The sequence below is a fragment of the Columba livia genome, chromosome 13 (assembly GCF_036013475.1).
Source record: "Columba livia isolate bColLiv1 breed racing homer chromosome 13, bColLiv1.pat.W.v2, whole genome shotgun sequence".
NCBI lineage: Eukaryota > Metazoa > Chordata > Aves > Columbiformes > Columbidae > Columba > Columba livia.
This window is the reverse complement of record NC_088614.1, coordinates 16,890,154-16,912,807: the sequence shown is the minus strand read 5'-3', so window position 1 is coordinate 16,912,807 and position 22,654 is coordinate 16,890,154. Positions and strand designations below refer to the sequence as shown.

The following is a 22,654-nucleotide window of genomic DNA, read 5'->3' as shown; positions in this document are numbered from 1 at the left end:
GTGTTTGGTGCCTTTACTTAATTAAGACCTGGTTTTACTGCCTTGCCTCTGACCAGCGAGATTAACGGTGTTTCAAGAAAACCCATTGGGTGCTTTGGGGGCGATGACAGCACAAAGGCAGCACTGGAGACCCATCCTCACACCTACGCGTCCTGCAGGGAGAAACTTCATCCTTAAGCATGAAAGAATTTAACCAAGGATCAGTTTTAGCGTCTTTGGCAGACATGGGAGATTCAGTGCTCTTACTTGGCAACCAATAACACTGTAAACAACAACCCCCTTGGGTTTACCCTTCACAGACCTGTTACAACCTAAAATCTGCTAAGGTTTTCTAGTAGCTTTTTTTCACATTGGAATACTCCTAAAATCAACAGAAGAGGCAAACAATATTGCTCATTAGCAGCTTCAGGACTACTTTAGCAGGCATGCAGTGAATCACCTGTCCAGAGAATTTCGTGACTTAGCATTCAAGTACTTGATGATTTCATTTATTTCTAAGCAGTTTGCTCCCAGGGTCAAGCGCTTTGGTAAGATTCCAGCTTTTTATTTGAAAAGATATGTTCCCATGATTGAAATAAAATACACTTTTGTATTTTATGAGTATCATTTCAGGAAAGAGAATCCAATTAAAAATAAATGCATTAAAGCCAATTGTGATTGGGAAGACGGGGGTGCTGCCAGTAATATTGCACTAAGCTCAGAGGCTGCTGTAGGGAGGAGGAAAAGTCTGCTTGGGGGGTTTTTTGGCATTTTTTGTTTGTTTGCTGGTTTTTCCTCAACTGCCAAGACCCAAGTAGTGGGAGCACCGGTTCCTCTGCAATTCAGGACCCGTGACACAAGCTTAATGAATATTGAGGCTGCACTGCAGTTCTTATTTCAGTGTACCAGCAGGGTCATAATCAAACATCTCTTTCCAATCACAATACATTCTTGTTCCAAAGAGAAACCATTTCCAAAACGTGTACAGGCCAATATGTGCCTTCATTACAACTAGAACACAACTACTGCCATTTTGATTGCCGGGCCTGTTGAACGGCACTCAGCAGCGGACAAACCCGAGCAGTGATGAGAGTTTCCAGTACCAAGTGTGGAACAAATCTCAGTAGAAACAGCGCAAGAAGTCTTACGATACACCACTCTGAATCAAACCACCAACAGAAAGGAAAAACAATCAGCTGGCATGAGGGCTGAATGACTCCATACAACCCTCACACGGCCTGAGGGTCTCTCCTCCTCCTCCCACCTGCTATCAAGAAGTTTTTATACTGATCTGCGCAGGTTTTGTTGAGTCTTGTGCGGTGATTTTGGACAGGTGATGTTAAAGAACTGGAAAGACCTTTCCAAACAGCCTTTCTACATTCTCACTGATACAGGAGGCACAACTGTCCTTTTAACACTTTGCCCATTACTCCACTTGGTTTTGCTTTTCACCTGATACTGTTCAAAGTTCTGCAAGTCTTAAATTTCCAACTGACAAAGTAATTTCCAGGCTACTAAGTGAAAAGGGGTGTATCTCAGCCTATGTGGTGCTTGAGAAGAATGCTTCCACCAGCCTGCTATGTTGGAAGCAGAAGACAATTTAATGCTCTGCATAGCAAGCAGATGTTTTTCATTCATTATGCTTCTGGTAAGTGTTCATTGTGCAAGTTTCTAAGCCTGAATTTTATAGCTGCATCATCCCCTGCTAGGAGACCAGCAGCCTGTATCATTAAGTGGGCATGTACTTGTAACCAAATGCTAAGAGTACATGTTTCTGACACCTGTACTTCTAAAACACATAAATAAATGAGAAAACATACATATTTTTGCTAAACCTCATAGCATGCAGCTTGTAATCAACCTCATAGGAGATTAAAAGTAATTAAGCAACTTCATTCCAAAGACCAGGATACAAACTGCCTCCAAAGAGCAAATTAAAAACAAATATCAGCTTGTATTTTACATATGCATGAAGAAGCTCCACAAAGCCATCCTTTCATCTTTTTTAAGCACGAAGGAAGAGAGAACACATCAAGGAAGCAGGAGAAATTTAGATAAGCACTGAGAATGTGGCTCTTGTTACAAGATGCTTGAGACACCTTTCTGCATGGAGTATTGATTTAGAAGTCAGGATTGAGACACCATCTCGTTTTTCTTCTAAACAAACACGACTGCGTCAAAAAATCCTTAATGCAACACAGATTCATTCTTTACTGGAAGAATTCACAGTACTCTTAATGTTTTGTAGAACTTCTGGGTCAGAAGGCCAATAACGCCACTTAGAAAATTAAAGGGTTTGGTTTTGGTTTTTACATCAATTTTTCAATCTACTTAGGAAAAAAAACCAACAAACTAACAACAAAAACAACCCCCAACACCCAACCACAGAGCGATTCCAGTGTTAATTTTCACCACTTAATACTTGTGGTTTTATTTGATATATTTTGGATGCTGCCATATCCCATTTTGCTAGATCCATTAAATAAGAAATCAATTATAGTCTTCCCAGGAGAGTGAAGGAAGATTCAGTATTTAAGTCACACAGAATCATCTTTTTTTTTAAATTCAAGAGCTGACAAAGCTTCTCTTGACCAAGGAACGCCATGGATGAGAACACCAGTGCCAATATGCCATTAAGCCCAGCACTTTAACTTCTTAAACAGCATCAATTACATTAAAGCCTGATCTCCAAACAGGTCCAATCGATGCAACACCACAACAGACAAGAATCTGCCTTTGCTGACAACCCCGCACAGGTAAAATGAACTGGCCCATGTTGTAGCAGAGAAGTTGTACAACACACGCCTCTCCTTAGTGAATCCATCTGTACAAGCTCAGTCGTACCCCTTGTCCACCTCCCCACACACGTCACCCCTAAGCAGCGTTTTAAGAACGTCATCCATATTCCCAAATCTGTCCACACCACTCATTCAACCATCTGTGCAATTCCACAGTTCTTACCTGTATTAACTCAGTGCTCTCACCTCGCACCTGGATACCAAAAATCCCAACTGCATCAAGGTAGGACTTGCAGCCTATAGCCATGAGGTGGCAGAGCATTACCCACTCGCTCTGGTATTTCAGCCCCAAAACTCCTTTTCAGTCCAGAACATGATGCTGCAAACCACAACATAGAGCGTTTTGTCCCATTTCAGCATACCAGACAGAGAAACCTCCCCATGAGCAATCCCACCACAACCACTTCAGCATTAAAGCAGTTCCACGTGCTTTCTGCTATGTATAACCTCTCATCAAGGACCGCTTATACATGGGTTTCCATTAACTCCCGCATCTATGAAGTTTGTCTCATCAGAGACACAGTCACACGAGAACTCCCAACTGGGTTGTTTTGAGTATTAACCCCTAGGCTCTATTCTCTTGTATAGGAAATGCATTTGGCAACTGCACTCACTGGGTTATCAACTCATCAACCGTGACGCTTGGGATACCAAGTTTCTACGTTGCCTTTACAGATGAAGACAATGTTTTAGTTCTTTAATATGCCCATTTATTAAACAGGAAGTCCTTCACAAATGATTCCATACTATATTGATCAAGATAAGTGTTAGAAAACTACCATTTTCCCTACATACAAAAATACAGACTTTTACACTATGAAGACATGATCAGAAGAGTACCATGAAAATCTGTAGAGCTCAAATCTTCAAATATCAGTAAGAAAAAGAGACAGAAAGACAACTAAATAAAAAACAATTACAAAAAATATCGTGCCCATATACAAAAGATGGGAGAAGCAAAATGACATTTAAAACTGATAAATACATAATTTAAACTATGCTATAACAGTATGGATTTTCAAAACAAGACTGCTTTCTGTATTGCAAGACATGACAATTCTTCAGCTTGCATTTTTTGTTCAGCATAAAACCCAACAGAAACGAAGCGCACAACATATTGGTGTAAAAACAAGTCAGAGGTTACATTTTCTTGTAGAGTTACTTTGCTTTTGAAATTGGTCAAGCATTAAGAGCACAAATTTCACATACAGAGCTGGGAGATGCTACACGTACACATGTGAGTTCCAGCTGTCGATATGGAGGAGCCAGTGCTCACAGCTGGCAGGTACCGCTACAGAACACACCTGTTCTATTAGCCGGCCTTGTGTGCGGTTGGGGAACTTCAGCAACACTTACCAAATAACGTGAAATTGCTTCAGGGCTGTGAATTGTCTCTATGTGCACGTTTGCTAGCTTGTGATGTTCTCCAAATCCGCCATCGGGATTTGGTGATAAATGAGTACCTGATCTGCAGTCCCCTAAGTCAATAGGGATTTTGCCTGAGTAAGGACAACAGAGTCAGGTTCTGCATTCGCACACAGAGTGCACTTGTAAGATTTTCCTTGGCAAAATGTTACATTTTTTTTCTTACTTCAAAAGCAAAATACCAAGGGTATTACACAGCAGACTTGTGCTCATATGATAAAAGGAAAATTGCATCCCCTTTGCTCAGCCCGAGATGGAATTCTAACCCGCTATTCAACTAATATTCAGAGCTGTTCGCAATTACAATCTGACAGTATTGGACCTGCATCCCCGAGGGATCAAGTCTTTCAGTCAGGCCTGGATGCTCCTTCCTCAGACATTATAAAGTACGAGCTAGAACCAGAATGCTTAGATTACACCCACTGTTATTTCCAGAGGATGCAGACATCCCACGCTGAGCATCTCCTAACACAAGTCTCCAGGACAGGAATCTGGAGCACCTTCCAGCTGACATCAACGGGCTGTATCTCCATCTGTCAGGCAGAGCAAAAGTGAGACAATCTTTGGATTCACCATGAAATCAGACTTACTGTTTAGTGCACAACGGGAAAGCAATGACTACAGCAGCCATAAAACTGGTATTACTGCGAACAAAGCACAACGAAACCAGAGATGCGTTAGTGACTCGTATTACAAAAATAGTGTTTACGGCTTTAATAAATTTACATCTCTATTTTTGTGAATGACAAGTGTTTATACCACACATGGAAGGCACCCTAGGTGAAGCAGTTTTTCAGTATTTGCTTACAATTCTGTGAAAAGACATACAAAGTGTCAACTTTCAAATCAAAATTGAGCATTATATTGAGAAATAAATACATACTTTACTATTTTATTGTGGGTTCCCGAACCCTTACAAACTTCAACATATACAAATAGTTTCAAAATGACACTAACACAGAAGAGAGTAAGTCTAGACAGATATAATGATTAGCCAAGTCATTTGTTATATTATGTCATAAATGTTATGTCTTAAGTATAGAAATCATTTGAAAATGCAATAAATTGGCCACAATATATAAATCAAAATATTTTCTTACTCCAGAACTGTGATGTATGAATTAAAGCTGATGAACTGTAGTGCTAAGATACACTCTCCCTCCTCAATATCCAATGAGTAGAAACCGGTAAACATTCAAGACTAAAGTATAAACAGTAGAAAAATGAAGGTAGCAATTGTTGTAATAAAGGGTGCTAACCAGAACCACTGTAACCTGTAGACAACAGGATAAATCTAACATTACTAAAAATATTTAGACAATAATGCTTCTGGGATTAAAAGGTTACCAAAAGTGATAAATCAGCCTAGTTGAGAGGGTATTTTCTTCCAAGCAAATGAAGGTTTTAATTAAATATGTCTATTGAGACATTTGTCCAAAGCAAAACAAATACAATACCCTGAAATTTCCCATATTCTAAACAATAGTCTGTGGCAGTCAGAACAGGCAGATGCTCATGTTTCATTCTGTTACTCACATCCAGATGTTATTAAAACAGCTGCAGGGACCAGCCCCAATCAAAAAATAAGAAAAACCCCAGATACTCCATTAGTGTGATCTGGCTATTGCTTTTTAAAATGCTCCTATGTCCTCATTCTGAATTCATGAAGATCGTTTCCATATCCTTCCATATACACTAACTGGCTTTTTAAAATTGTACCGATTAAGTCCACGGTATACAGATAAAACCTTCATAGTAAACACAAAGCTCTGTTATAAATATGTCAATCAAGGTAACTATGTATATTGTATATAAAATTAAATATCTTCTGTTTGCCAAGTATAATTTAAAAAGGAATACCTGTGGCTAGTTATTAAAAAAAATTATTAACCCATAGAGATTAAAAGGCAGTTCCACTAACTCATCCATCCAGCATGCTTACAAGAGTTGCACCGGGATTCTGAATAGGCAACTTCATCTCATCACATTTTCATCATAAATAGTCAACATTTTGGGGCATAAGAACACTTTTGAAAGCTGTATATCCCAAAAGAAAATGACATTGTATTGTATACTCTAAACTAAAGGCTATCAAAAATCACAGTGTAAGCAGATTTTTTTAAAGAATATTTTTAGAATACAAATGGTTAAATTATAAAGAGATTTTTAAAAGACAACGTAAAAATAAGACCAAAACAACAAAGGACCCCTTTGAGGTTGGACAGCACTGCTCTGGCTCTGTTGAACACACCTATCCAGGTGGCCAAGTGGCCAACAAGGAAAACAACACACCAGTAAAACTCTGAAGTGGCATTCAGAGATTTCCTGAATATTTGCATCAACGCATTTTAACCATCTCCCTCTGTTAAAATAAAGTGAGAAGTATGGTATAATTTCTACAAACTGTTTTCAAACATTCCACTGTTTTACGTACCTATTTCGGCTTCATTTTATAGTATTACTTTTGTTGCCATTAAAACTCAAATACACATCTCTAGCTGCAGAGCCTTCTTGAGCTTTGTTGGCCCTCAAAACAACCCATTATTTTATGCTGTAAACAACAAGAACTAAGCACCCAATTTCACAAGAGCTCTGTTCTTTTCGGTGAGAAGACTTTCTGCTAGATCCGCAGAGCCCTCTGGATGCAAACACCCACATCCTGCAGGTCTCTGCGAACCAACCACTGCATTTCAGCTGAGCAGCGGTTCGCTGGTAACCACACGGATTTGTCAACATACCTCAGGTTTTAAGAGGCACCATAAACACCGTCGGGGTAGAATCTCCGCACCGTGTCACCAGCCAGCATGGCCGCGGGGTCAGGACAGAGGAACCATCCTACACCCGCGCTTACTGCTCATTCCAGGGGTCTCTCTTCGCCGGGAGGCGCAAAGCAATCATTCCTTCTGCAGCTGTGGATTGTTCATGTATCATTCTGAAAGTACTGGATAACTGTCACATTTGGGTTCCACTTTCCTTCGCACCCTTTAACGCATCTCAAATTCACGATTAGGATTATTTATTTACCCTAAATACCTGCTGCAGATGTTTGGCTCCAGAGATTTCAGAATTAAGACCTGTTATTTATGCACAGTACAAAGCTGTTCAGTATTTCATCTGAGCAGAAGAGAGGGTATTATTTTCTACGCTATTTGAATTGCTATTACATTTGGGGCTTTTAAAATTATGCCCTAAAAACATTATTCTTACTTATTTGGGGTTGTTGGGTTGGTTTGCAGTGGTTTGGTTCTAGTTTTCTTTTTCTGGTTGGCTGGTTAGGGGGGGATTTGGGAGGTTTGTTTGTTTTTCACAGAAAGGAACAAGTAGGAACATTTACAAAGTTGTCATGAGACATGAAAATAACAGATATACAGACAGGGACTAAGGAAGGGTTGCATTAATAAAACCACGTATTAGATAAGTATTTGCTGAGCCTGCACATCCCCAAAATAGCAAAGGTGATAAATACCACATTTGCTTAGGGACGTTAAAGTTCATGGGAAACTAGTGGTTAATTCACTCCAAACGGTCCACATGCAGCTTGTAGCAGATCGATGTTTCAAATTTAGTTGTCTCTCACAGCTACTTTGTTTCCCTTCTATATAATCCAAACAGTAAATAATGTCCCTGGAGTACTACTAAATGCTTCACTTACATTTTTAGAAAGTATATACTGTACAATACTAATATCATCTTGGGTCCCAAACTAAGGAAATCACAAATTTACATTTCTTTTTTCTGGTTTACAAAGTGTATCAGATAGTATTTATTAAATTAATACTCTCTGAGTTCTACCCTGAAACTGTGCTAAGCTCAAGTCATGATGTCAGTAATAAATAAAGACATACTGTTCTCAGCTCAAGAAAACTTATTTCACGTGTAAAAGCACTCAAGGTCATTCAGGTGTATTAGGCTACATGATGAAGTATTGCACTGTATGGGAAGTACAACTGAATCATTCTGCGTTTGTCATTCCAGCTAAAAGAGAACAAAAGCTTTTCATGATCTCTCTCCAGCGAAAATGAAAAGACATCAGTTTTGTCACCGTGTTTTCACAGATGAAAATAGTTCTCTGCCGCTTGATTCAAACATTGCCGTGTCCAGTTCGCATCTGTCACTACCCCACTCCTCTCTGGTACCAAAAAGCCCAGGCACTTCTATCGATCTTCTCTTCGGTATAACCTGCTTTTCATATTTCAGTGACCTACTGCAACATATTGCTGTTTGTTCCTAAGACTCCAATTAACTGCATTCACCCACTTCAGAGTAACAACTACAAGGGTAAGAACATAATGCAAAAAGTGTTCAATTCAGATGTGAAACAGATTCAGGCATACATGGCATACAGTTCTGCTAATTTCAAAGACTTCATCAGCTTAGGCCTGGAAGGAATCCAGCTCTAGAGATCTTCCGCCCCACACATTTTCTTCACGTAACACGCAGGCATGCATATGCCAGATAACAGATTACATACATGAATCACCCATCAAAAAATCAAGGGGCATCTTCCTAATAACATTATGACATGGTCTAACTGATTACTGCAGAATTCAAGTCTTGAGTAGAGAAAATATCCTCTTCAGTGGAAGTACAATTATAATAAGAAAACTTCAGTTAGGTAAAGCTATTTCGAAACAAATCAGTACAGTCGTATTATCCTCCAATTATCTAAACTAATTTTTCAAATAAATACTAGGGGGAAAAGATGCAGAAACACCCAATTAAAAAATAGATTTAAAAAAAATATAAAAATCAATGTTATCTACTACCAACAGATTTAATTTTAGAAAAAACAAACAACCCCCCAAGACAGAAAATATTTATCTTACACGAATCACAATATTGCAACCATAGCAACACTTTATAAACACATAATTTTTTGCTAGTTCTTGCTTACCCAAGGCTTCTCAGAAAGGCTGAACCTTAAACCAAACCAAACCATCACCCATACCAGGAGAAAGAACAAAGCCATGACTGGAAAGCAAGTCTATTGGATCACGGCCCCTTCCTTCTCTATCGTGCCCCTTCAACCTCCTTTTCTCCATCCAACCTACCAAGCTGATTCCTCATTTCAGAATGAAAAACAGAATGTATCCCAACATTCTCAGAAACCACATGCGTGCATTTGATGCATTATGGTGATCATTTAGCAAGCATGCTCATTTTCCACAAGGTCAGACCTGGCCAACGCCATGCATGAACTGAATATGGCCATTTCAGAGTAACCCACAGAGTAACTATCTCAACACTATATATCCATCAATCAAAAATGTGAAATGATTGTCCATTTCAGCTATTTAAGTGCACCAACAGTGAAACCGCAGGAGATATTACAGGTAAGAATTGAGCTGCGCTGCCAAGGCTGCATGAGGACGGACACAGAGAGTTCCTTGGACACGATACGTGGCTAAAGTTATTGCTCTTTGCCCCTCACTTCCTTTTTGCATGTATTAAATTTACTTTTGGTTGATTTCTTTCTTATATTAACCAAGCAATGCCGTGCTGGTCTTAGTGTTTATGACAGACAAAGAAACACTGGCAGAACAGGTATATTCAGAGCTTGCACTTGAGAGACGGAAGGAAAATATCATGCAGTTAATTCAAAACAATGACATACTTCAAAACATATATATATATATACTATATATTATATAAAATATATAATATATGTATATATACATGTGGACATCTTAAACTGATCTTGCTTTTGAATGACCAACATTTACTGCCTTCATGACAACAGCTTCTGACTCAATGCACCTCTGCACAATGCAGCGCTGGGCATTCTTTGCCACCATCTGATCTTCCTTTTCTTCCCCAAAAAAAGAAAAGCCCCTTTATTGTGTGAGGGAGTAAAGCACTTCTTTTCCCTTTGCAGTCCCACGCGAATGTCGCTTTCACGCATCCAGACGCTGAATCTCAGGGCGATGATCTACTTCTCTGGATTCTGTCCGAGCACGTATGTAATCACTGGTCTGCCGACTACTTTGTTGTCTGCTGTTCATTCGCCACTTTTTAATAGCTAAATATGTGTTCACAGCGTACACTGCCATTGCCAAGAAACCAAATATCTACAAGAAGTAGAAAGAGTTGTCAAAGACAATTTTTGAAAACAAGAACAATAGTAGTTTCACAACAAATTCCTCAGAAACTTAGTTTTCTACTTTATTTGCACTGAGAAATCATCATGTTGTGTAAAAATGATGTTTTTCTTCTTCAATGAACTACAGAATCTGCAGAAGTGACTAAGATAAATGATCCCAGAAAACAAAGTTCTCTGTCTACAATCACGACAATTAAATCCTGCAATGCAACTTCAATGGAAGAACCTCTTGTAAAGAAGAATACAGCCCTTCATCCAACAGTTCACTCCTCAGGGTGCACATGGTAGTAGATGAATGACAAGAGAACCAGTCCAGACATCAGCCTGGAGAAGGAGCTCATCTGCAGTTCTTCCTGTATAAACAGCTGTAATTGCTTGTGAATTTTTGGCTCTATTTTTTCCATAGACTTGCAATACAGAGCATTATCACCTAAACTAGCTATGGAGAAAGAAGCAAGGCAAGTTCAACTGCTCAAAGTGTTCTCTGCAAGTCATTTTTGTTTGTTCTTCCCTCGAGCCTTAAGACAAACAACCCAAAGGATGCCAATATTTTTAAATGAAAATTAGCTTACACCGGCCATAAAATGACAAGTAAATTGAGATGGCAAAGGCAACAGGAATATTCATTGAACATAAGGGAAAGGTTACTCTTAGTTTTAATAGAAGATAAGTGTCTTATACAAAGAAGTTCAAATTCTTACCACAGCAGCAATTTCTGCTCCAGTTTTATGGTTTAAAGCAGCAAGTACTACAGAGGCAATGAAAAAGAAGAAAGTGCTGAGTCCAGTGTTGACCAGATCCTAAAAAAATAAATTCATTAGCATTACTAAACAATGATTCTTTGCTTGCTTTTATTAGAAGTGATGAAATAGAAGAAGCGTCGAACGAGAACTATAGTAACACATCCCCACATTCTATGCAGTTTATCTCTTATCCAAAAGAAGGCAAAGATTATTACGCAGGAAACGTAGCACGTGTGCGCATTAGTCTGTGAACTGGAGTCAAACAGCACGTACACATGAAGCACCAGCACAGGTTCTGGATGCATCACCTCCATTTCTGCTGGGTTTATGAGAAATGTACTGCCAGCATAAACAATGAGCAAAGCTCTACCTCAGCTGACGCCAAAGTAACCTGACTATCCAGCTTTAGCGCTTCAGGAACCCCTTGTTCTCTTTCGCATCACAAGAGTGCTCCACGCACTACCCAGATAGCAGTCCTACAAGTTCTTTGAGGCCTTTATTGAAGAAAACTGCATGTCCTATGCTATTTCTATGAGTAGCAGCTGCCTGTATTGCGAGAACGCACAGATTTATTTAATTATTTACACACTTATTGCATAAAATTGATGCTTCAAGCAGGCATTTTAGAACATACGCACAGCGGCACCCCAGGAGCCTCAGTGTAGGGAAAATTCCTGCATTGCTCCAAGCACAGAAAAATGACAGGCAACATGCAATTCAGTTATACGTATGCCGCATATGTCACTCAGCCTCCAGACGACTATGCTGCCATGCCTTAAATAAAGCAGGGCCATTAACGTAAGGTAAGTAAGAATTCTGAATGTCAGCTATTAGCACAATTATGTCAATAAAAGAATATCTGATCAGACTCAAGGGGGGAAAAAAAAGAGTTGGGACTTGAACAGAAGAAATAAAGTGCAAGATTCACTAGGGACTAGCTGTTCAGTATGTTATTTGTGGCATCTTTTAAGATTTTCTTAAAGCATTCGATACATATGTATACTGCACTGTATGCACCCTACAGAGATGCAGGAAATAACAGACTATCGCAATAAATGAACAAACAGCTGAGGTCAGGGAGCAAGGAGAGGTGAGGAGGAGTCAGGGAATGGCAGCTCAGCACAAATATCCTGAAGGAACATGAAATCAGCAGGAGGCAAATACTGTCACAGCCAAGAGGGACAGAAGAAAACCTGCATACAAGTTTGGTGTGCGACTCACAGTCCTGAGTTAAAGAGAAGGGGAGAAGAAAAAAGAAGGAAAAAAGAGCATACTGAACATGCCAACTGCCACCATAGAAAAGCATCCCAACACCACTCTCTAATTAGAACTGAAGGACAAATTTGTTTTACTTGACCCTCATCTTTCACAAGCCTGTTCCTGCTCCTCCACTTACTACACTCTTTTCGTTGTCGAGATCATCTTGTAAAGCACTGTAAGAATTTAGGCTTAGAACACTGAAGACATAAATTTAAACTTATTCCCTGGGCATGAATCCCATGACTCTGTTCCAGCTACACAGCACAAAGACTTGGAAAAGACCATTGTCATCCAGCCACCCCCAAAACATCTGTCTGTCTAGCCGTGATTGGAGAATGCTTTAGAAAGCAATTGTAAAAACTGAAGGTTTTGGGCGCTTTGTTATTCACAGGGAAAACTACCTGTGTTTTGGGGGTCCTGACCCAGCAACAGCTGGTTGTCAAAATGCAGCATACCTGGGGATAAACTGTATGACTTAGCACTGCGGCCCAATTCTGAGAGGTTTCCATTGCTATTTCCACCCACATATTCACATTTCATGAGCCCAGTAAGACTCAAACGGTCTTACCAAATACTGAAGAAACAAAAGCAAACTGCAGGTTTCAGAATCTCCTACCATCTTTCCACCTGCTAGTGCATCGTCAGAGATACACTTTCTCACCTCTATTTAATCTTACTGGTACTTATGGCATCAAACAAAATCGTTTTTTTATGAAATAGTTATTGCAGTTTTAATCTTATAACTTTTTACTTTGCTGAGATAATAGATACTAGAAAATACACGGCATTTCACAAGTTCTCCAAGTATCCTCCTCTCCAACTTTGAGGTCAGTGGTTTGAACTGTGCTTCTGGGGTTCAACAAGGGCTGTGGTTCTCACTGGCACAAACCTTTCCTCACCACAGGGGAAATCTCACTATATATGACAACAGATACCACACCAAGGATGCTGAAACTAAATACGGAGGAGAGGGCAGCTATGTTCTTGAATAATTTAAGTAAAAAACTTTAAAAATTTAGTTCAACCCAAGGTCAAGTTGTATATTTCACTACCAGAGTTCATTTGGCAGCTATATGCTTGAATAATTTAAAGACAAAAATTAAAAATTTAGTTCAACCCATAGTCAAGTTGTGTGGTTTATTACCAGAGTAAATTTGCCACCTATAGAAATGACCTACAGAATGGAAATAAAATCCTAGAAGAAATAACTCTGAAGAACATGGTAATTGCAGTAGGTAAGCACCTCGAAATGTGATGCCATGACAAAAAAACGGGGGGGGGGGGGGGGCGAAAAAGCAATTATACATTCCTTTGGACATATGGACAGAATAGGTGTAAGGTGGTAATCTTACCTGTGCAAGGGATACTGGAATGCTGCATCCTGTTCCGGTAGCCACATTTTTAAAAGTAAGTTGAAAATTGGACAAGGTACAGAGAAGAGCCACAGAAGTTATTTGAAAGGAGGAGGAAATTTCTCACAGTATGAATCAAAGAACCTAAACTGCTTTGAATATTAAAAAGATTGAGCTATGTACATGAAGACTCCAGTGTTCCAATAATCAAGAAACAGTAGCGCTTTGAAAGGTTAACATAGAAAAATCACAACAAAATTAATAACAGAACAAAATTAACAGCTGCAAAGTTAAGACCAGAGTCATATTCAACATGAAGTAAATGTAACTGTAAGGGAGGCAACCACCAGAACAAACAGTCAAAAATGTCCTTAATATTCCACCTTTTGCTTCTTATAATCCAGATTATGTTTTTTCAGACACACACTCTCTTCTTCCTTAGTGCCATACTAAAAAATTAAATGGATGACACACAATGCTCTATGATTTACGGGGTCAGATGTGCTTATTAGTTAATCTTGCTGACCTCTGTCTGTTTTAATCTGCTACCCTGATTATCTTGCCAAAGGAGAATATTACAAGCAAGACAGCAAAACCTCTCCACACCATGATGGACATTGTCACCTGTCTCCATGCTACATATTGACTGGAAGGCTTCTTGTCAGAGGTCTGAAATACTGCTGAAATTACACTACCGGTTGCCTTTGTCATAGTTTTTCCAGGAAACCAAAGATATGTTAGAAACTTTGCCGTCATCACTGGCATTTTATTTCATTGTTCTCCTTTACAAAGAATATCAAATTCATCCTTGCAAAGAATCCAACAATTCAAATCCAAAGAACTGATTCCATCTTGAGGTTCCAGTTTATATGTTTCTCCAGTTCCATTATTCCTGTTTAGGTCAAAACTTTTTAATGTCATTAATACTTGTTTCAGACTCACACAGTTAAAAATATTATATATATATTTTTTTATATATATACATATATATATATATATATAAAATACATATATATATATATATATATATATATATACTTATACACCAATATATAATGGTAACATCACAGATGGAAGTATCAGTGGAGGTTTGTTTTTAATCCAAAATTTGGTACTTACTATTTAGAGCAGAAATATAAGAAAAAAGGCAAAACAAAACACAGTGGTTTTGGACAAAGTCAGAGAAGAAGCAAAAGGGAATTAATTACAGCAAGAATTCAAGAAGGAAAGGACACTCCCTAAAGTAATGTTACTTTTTTCCACGTAAGAGAAAATGAATAATCGTGGCAATAAAAAGAATAAACTAATTGAAAAAAGATGAGCCGTTTCAAATCTGGCCATGATGGAGCTGAAGTTCTTGCTATTATATTTATAGACAAAGTAAAAACCACATCACACAGATAGAAGAATTTCTGCTGAAATTACAGCAACCTCATGAGACAGTATGCTGTGCCATAAAATACTGTACAAACTGCCATCCATAACAGAGAATAAAATCTATGGGCTGAATCAAATCCACTCTAGACTGCTGCTGCTCCCTTTTTCCTTCCCAAAAGGATTTAAAATGAAGACTGACTTCTTGTCATTTGCTAGTTGTGCTCAAGTCACCCTGATCAGTCACCAGTGCTCCTATTAGTCCAAAGGAGAGTATCCAAGACACACTTTGCTACTGCCATCCCCAGCCATCCGCCCACTCTGAAGGAGCAGAAGAGGAATCTTAACTTGTGGAGGAAGATGGGTTTATGCCAAGACAGCGTTTTATACTAAAACAGGGTGAGGCTTTTGTTCTGCTCATTCTGCCGTAAAGGCTGGAAACTCTATAAAAGTGGACAGCATCCTACAGTCTTTCATTTTCAAGGGTCTGGGCAGGTATGGTTCCTGGATTAATGAGGACAGAGAAAAGCTGGACTGGTGGTATGAACTCTGCTAACAGGCCTGGAAACTCCCATGAAGTAACTCCTGAAAGCTGCAAGGGACACCAGCTTTGAAAGCTGCTGTTACATCCTGTTTACACATTACCAGCAGGCGGCTTGGATGCTCAGAGGCGCGTCAGGAATATCCACACGGCTTTATCCATCCCTCTCTCCATGACTTCACACATCCAAGCTTTTTAAGAGACATTCAATCAACACACACGCTCTGCCTTTTTATCCCATATTTTGTGGCGAAGTAAGAGACTGCACAAACAACCAGGTACTATTTAAAAGGGAGACGGTACCATCTTGCAGTTGTAATTTGTATAAACAAAAATATGACGTTTAAACTGGTGGTTGCTTTTGTCATTTGCTTTCTGAAATCCAAGAGTTTCCATTTAAATGGAGTTTAAAGTAGCTAAATGAATGCAATTTGGAAAAGAAGCCTGCACTTTTCAACAGCTTGACTTTGTCACAAAAAGTGACAGAAGTTAATGGCCTGCTGTTGTCCAGGTTGTTTTCCACAAAAGAGAGAGCTCGAAGTAAGGATTACTTTTGGCTGTCTGGTTTTGGCAGCTTGTTTTCCAGCTGGCAGGGGAAGGGAGGGCAAGTGTGGTTATTGGGTTTATGTTGTTTTGGTTTTATCTGCCCTTTTTTGATACATTGTCTCTAATTTTTCCTCCAACCAGTACTTCACTTGCAAGGTTTGGGGACTTCTTCCCTATGTGAAGCTATCAATTTGAATTTTACAAACATAGCGGTTAGTCCTCTAAGACAAGTACACTGCTCAAACTCCCATAATTTTACCCTACAATCATACTATTAAACATTGTATCAGCATTTTGCACCACAATTAAAAATGGAAACATGCTTTCTCAAGTAAAACTAAATCACAGGTAGAAGGAATACAATTAACTATATGAGCACTGAATTCCACCTCTTTTTCTTATTTATTTAGGCTCACACAAGTACAGGAGCCTTATTCAGACACTATAGTCTGCCACTCCAAGATTTACATCAGCATCGCTTCTCCCTATGGAACAGCTCATGACTGGTGATTTCAGCAATCTGTCAGTGACCAGAGGGCTGGATTCCGCTGTGCAGAGACCCCCAAGTGCCCGTCTCATAGCGCGGGGCTGACGGTCCCCGTGGGTCCCTTGTCACACACACAGTCCCCAAAGGGCATTCGCCTGCAGGTGCTCCTGAACAGGAGCTTCCATCCGGCCCCAGGTGTCTGGCTTTGCTGTAAATCAGTTCTAGCTACAGCATCTCAAGCAAACTATGTAAAATAAACCACCCTGAATTAACACATGTGACTTTGAAATGCCTCAGCCAACTCTCTGAAAGGTCAGGGACAAGCTATGATTTTGAAGAAGTGGAAGTAGTGGCCTCAAAACCAAGATTCATATTATTTTATTCTCATTTCTAACTATTTTTGAGTTGGAATACAAGGTCTGTTAGATGTAGTGAAGCTCCTGAATGAATGCTTGGACAAGCCTCATTTCATTTTGGTTTCTTGACGATCACCTGCTTATTTCCCTCTCGGTTCTTTCTCAGCTGCTCCTCACTGCTTTCCCTGCATGTTTTTCCAACAGCAGTCCTGCACAGACAGGAGCAGCAGTCATCACAAAGCAACAGTCCTCACTAGCAACAACTACCAAACCATGGAATACTTCTTGTATTCAAAACGTGTTTTGTATTTCATAGGAATAATGTGTAACTGTTTACACCATGCTCCACCAAATGAGAACTGTCCACCAACAGCACTAATCCGGTGGATATTAATTCTGACAATTTTTTAAAATTTGTAAAATATTAATTTTTATCCTTAATAGGTATTGCTATTTTGACAGCAGTAAACAGAAAAGTGAAGGATGACTTTATTTCTCATTCAAGAGCTTTGCAAGCCAAAGAAAAATCAAGGTGTTTTTTCAAAACAGAAGAGGGAAAAAAAATTAAAAAATAAAATAAAAAAGAAAAGAAAAATAAGATTGCCCCCTGAAGGCCTTTGAAGTGCAGCTCTGTAATCACGCTCTTCAGAGCCTGGGTTGGCATAAGACAGTTTGACATTCTGGCACCACATCAGATTTTCTGCCAGCCAATTCAGTGTCAGCTGCTCGCACACCAAGTTTCATCTCTGTAACAGCTGATAAAACCCCGTCCCTGCAAAGGTGATGAAATGAGTGTTCAGGCAGCACAAACTACAACCGCTGCTGTGCGTCCTCAGAGCCACACCTGACTGCTGGTGTCTGCTCCCTGCAGCCCTGCCTCCCTGGGGCTGAACCCAGCCTAACGAGCCCGGCTGAACCCAGCCTAACGAGCCCGGCTGAACCCAGCCTAACGAGCCCGGCTGAACCCAGCCTAACGAGCCCGGCTGAACCCAGCCTAACGAGCCCGGCTGAACCCAGCCTAACGAGCCCGGCTGAACCCAGCCTAACGAGCCCGGCTGAACCCAGCCTAACGAGCCCGGCTGAACCCAGCCTAGCCTAATGAGCCCAGCTGAACTCTGATTAGTTGTGCTGTGCTTGGTTCTGTGCCTTGTCTCTGAAGCTGCTCTAGGCTGAAAAACTCTATATTCGGAACTGCACGCACAGAAAATACACTACCAGAGTTCCAGTTCATGCTTAAAAATAAAATAAAAATCAGCAGTCAAAAATCTATTGGAGGATTTTTTTCCCTACACACAGACATGAACAGTCCATTCCACCAGCAGGGTAAGCAACGATTTACATCTGTAATGACTCAGATTTCTCACATCATACAAACTTTCATCCAAGAGACGCTATCAAATTCCAGTATTCTCAGCTACTGGCCATCACTTTTGCCCCTCCCCAAGTCATCTCAGTTCTCAGCCCTGAAAAACGGGTACAGCAGCACCACAGTGGATCCACTCTGCAGTGACAGTGACAGTCGGAAAGGCTGGCAAACCACATGCCAGTTCACCCAAACACTGGAGGGAATGACAAACGCTTCTGTTACCTTTCCTACCCCACCTCTGCTTCTAGAGGGCCAGCTCATCCACAGTTTGGCTGCAAGATCTTAAGCGCTCTCAGTACATCACATTAGATTCAAAAAATGAATTTAAGAAAAAACAAACAAACAAACAAACTATAATTTAGCCAAACACAAACATTCAGTTCTTAGTTAACTCTGAAAACAAACATTTCAAAGCGGCAGCTCTGTAGTTAAGCAGGGATCCCCCTGTGCCACTTGCTGGTGTCCTTGCAGAACAGGCTCCCTTTGAGCTGTGAAGCATAAATGAAATGGAAATTTCCACTGACATCTTTCTCAGCTTTTGCATTTTTGCATAATATTGATAGTGCTGCACAACACAGACAAGTGACTGCTCTTTCATCATGTAACTGATCTGCCTCTTTCCAAAACATGCAAAACAAGCTTCTTTCCTGCCTCACCAGCTCCATGTTTCTTCCAGGTTTACCTCAGGAAAATGTGAAAATGATTGCCAAGTTTCTAATTAGGATCAAAACAAAGCTCTTTTTCCTAAATGGCTAAAAATATGCAAATACACAGTTTTTTAAATACATATCTATTAGATGCTAGTATATACTGATCCACGTTTTCATTCCAACTGGGGATAGTGGACATCAGGCAATATCCACAACACATTAGAAAGAAATTTAATTTTAGTAAAGTACAAAAGGAAACAAACCTGTGTTGGACAATAGCAGTCGCTGGTCTGGTACTTTCTAATAGGCAGGATCATTTGAAAGCAAATGGTTTCAAATGCTTCCTAAGAAGTGTGAGTGCTGTGTTTAAAGGGAGAATTCTTCCTAAATTTAAGACTATTAAATTCTTTCAAGCACTCTAACAGCCTCTTCTTCTCGTGCAGCTTCTAAACAGCAAAGTTTGAGACTTTTCACAAGGGAAATACCCATTATAAAGTCATATATATATATATTTTAAAGCATACTAAGTATACTAATGAATTTATACATAAGCAGGAGTAATCCTAAAGCATTCAGGAGTGTGAAACTGTTGCCAGAAAGCAGCTCCTGTGATACTGTCATACAGAGAGCCTGCAAAATAGCCATCGAAACACAAAGGACTAAATATTGAAAGAGGCAAATAATGTTTGAATACACATCTACACTGAAGAATAAAATGCCAAAATAGGCCAAAACAACCACATTCAGCCACAACTCTACGTTCTTACATTTCCTACTAACTTTGCTGTAGTAATCTCCCAGAGGTGTTCTATCAGCAGCCTTCGATCCCCCACTCTGTAGGTGCACCAGCAGACTACAGCTGTATCTGAATAATGAAGATACTCCCGTGCTGCTCTCAGAGTACCAGTCCTATCAAACTAACGGTTGCTAAAGTCAATAAGCAACACTAGGAAGAAGGAACGTCTCAGTTAATGGAAGTCAGAAGCTTCCAGTTCTCACTAATGTTACATATCTTTGGTATAATGATTGAAGAACCATTTCATCTTCAGAACAAAACAAAAAAAATGAGACTTGTGAGATCATGATAATTTACCTCTGCTGATTTGGCAATATGAACTAAAGCAAAAAGCATTTGCAGTGTATTTCATTGGCCCTTCAGGTTGAACTCCAACCATGTCATTGCTCCATGCCATTTAGGTGGGGGGTTCAGAGTGTGGCCATTGCCCCAAAACCCAAAATACTTTTTTTAAAAAAAGCAAACAAAAAAGCCCTACACCACAACTGGTTGGATTTTTAAGCCCTCTTTTCTGTAAAGATCTCTAGCAGAGTGCTATGCAGAGACAAGTAATGCTGCACGCAAAGCAACCACTCTTGTCACTCAAATACCACAGGAGGTCAGAGTGGCTGAAAGGATCTACCAGCTACACGCTGACAACCACGGCATTACTTGGGGGAAAGGCAGAGAGCTGCAGTTCAGCTTCTGTACTTAGGTATGTTAAACATATCGTCAAAGTGTTCTGGCAGGCAGTAAAAGTGTGCCACAGCGCTTACCAACAGAACGAAAAGCACAGATATACAGAAACAAGGGTATGCAAAATCATTAAACTGACTCTTCCAGAGACACAACTTCAGCTCAGCTATGGTCACCACACAACCACTCTGTGGTCTCCTGATAAAACGTCCTGGTCAAACTTCCTTTGAACATAAACTAGATCTGGTATTCACTGTGAAAGCACTTGCATCACACCAGCAAAACCATAATGTATTTCATGTGACACTGATGCACTTACACACAGTTGTTATCATGCTCTTGTACATCCTACTAGCATGTATAGAACTGTGTGGTATAAAAAGATGGTCTTTGATTGCTGTTATGAGCTGTCAGGCTGTTGTGATGCTCATTAAACAACTAGGCTGGCAACAGAAACAGAGACTACCTTCTCTCTGCAGTTGCCGCAGACAATACTGGCAGAACAAAGACAAAAGAAGCAAAGCAAGACAACCTAGAAATACTCCAGTGGTTCCACTGGTTTTGTTTTGCAGGGCTCCTGGATCTCCTCCACGTACAGGTACCAGTCGCAGTTGACGGTCCATCTAATCTATCTACCAAGTACTCTTAGGAAGAGTTCCTCAATAAATCATGCATCCCTAGCATACAAAGGATCATCCAATTCCACATCCCAGTCTCATTTTAGTCATTTAGGCTTCTAAGCTGTTACTGAAAATGTACAAATTACAACATAAATTACATTAAAAGCAAGCTTTTAAAAACCACACAGAAGCCTAAAAAACCTCTGGGACTGGTCTCCAACTCTACTTACAAAATTACTGTTATAAGTTAAAACAGAATGTAGGCACATATGTATCTGTACTGTCCCAAGAAGTTAATATAAATCTCGACAGACCTTTTGCTAGAGTGACTAACGCTGATTTGGTGACCTGTGTTTATGCAACCCAATCTGAAAGTTTAACTCACAGTGCAGGATGGAAATAGAGACTTGGACAAAAGGAATGTGCGCTGCCAGCAGTTCCCTAAAACTCCTCGTATTTGAGAATACATCAAGCATGGCCAGTCAATGTTTAATAGCTATGTGTGTAAGCAATTCAAAACACCTGAATTTCACAGACAGCACATAACTTTTTACACTGCTACCCGATGATTGCATTAATCTGTATAAGAAAATATATGTAGCATGGCTGTCCTAATATAAGAAACAGCTTAAGAGAGAACAACGGGCTACTGTACAAACAGCATCTGTCAAAGTTAAATAACTACAGGCTGCATTTTTATCCACTTCATCCACAAACAGCAATTGCTGCCATTAGCAGGAAGTTTCTTCCTTCCAAAGAGAATCTACTAGAAGACAACTTTAATTCTACTTAATGTTGTTTAATCTTGCTACTTTTCAAAGCCCATTCTGCTGTTAGTATTCAAAAATAAATGTAAGTAAAATGTATACTTTACTCAGCACAAAGAACACCCGCTCGCAATCTTAAACAAGACTAGAAAGTACAGTTCAAAGACCAAACTTAAAAACAGACTTGCAGCTATTTTTAACAGAGCGAGGATTTGTATGAACTTACAGTAAGATTCCAGTTGATCTGCGGTATTCTTGTGTGAAGATTTAGACTGAACATAAGCAACAGAACTCCAGTAACCACTAATGCACTACAGCTCACAAACTCGAAGAAATAAAGGCCTTCGCAAGGGGAGCATTCCATGATGGTCTCTATGCAGATGAATGCAATCAGTGCCAAAACCTAGGAAGAAAAACAAGGGGAAAAAATATAAATAGATTTCCACATTTTGAAAGTAGCCACAAGTATTCCTGAAATTTCCATTGGGAACATGATCAGTTTACACTCAGGAATGTGTGATTTTAGTTTATAACAGGGCACTGTCTAAAGAGCAAAAACAAGGGCAAATTAATGCAAGACTTTCTGGATATCTCCTGTTGAACAAAGTATATTTTAGCAAAGTTACAAGGAGCCTAACATCAAAATGACTGAGACGCAAAAAGGCATGAAACCCCTTCGTGCCACTGGCTTAACGTGCAAATGGCACCTCAGACATTTTATTTCATTTTTCTGTCATGATATGCTATTCCAAAACTTGAAGGTGGAATGCATTTGTTTATTGGGCCAACTTCAAGCCCAATTACATAATAGGAACAGTG

General features: G+C 39.7%; 1 protein-coding gene across 1 annotated transcript in view; it reads right to left on the bottom strand.

The window, feature by feature from the left end:
* Positions 1-3,464: 3,464 nt before the first annotated feature.
* The window catches only part of CMTM4 (CKLF like MARVEL transmembrane domain containing 4), a 36,679-nt gene continuing 17,489 nt past the window's right edge, over positions 3,465-22,654 (bottom strand). Inside the window, exons 2-4 of the mRNA XM_065028477.1 lie at positions 22,062-22,238; positions 11,004-11,102; positions 3,465-10,270 (exon numbers count right to left, since the gene is read on the bottom strand). Of these exons, the coding sequence (XP_064884549.1) occupies positions 10,097-10,270; positions 11,004-11,102; positions 22,062-22,238 (450 nt within the window). The 3' untranslated portion in view covers positions 3,465-10,096. The remainder of the gene's footprint in view (positions 10,271-11,003; positions 11,103-22,061; positions 22,239-22,654) is intronic.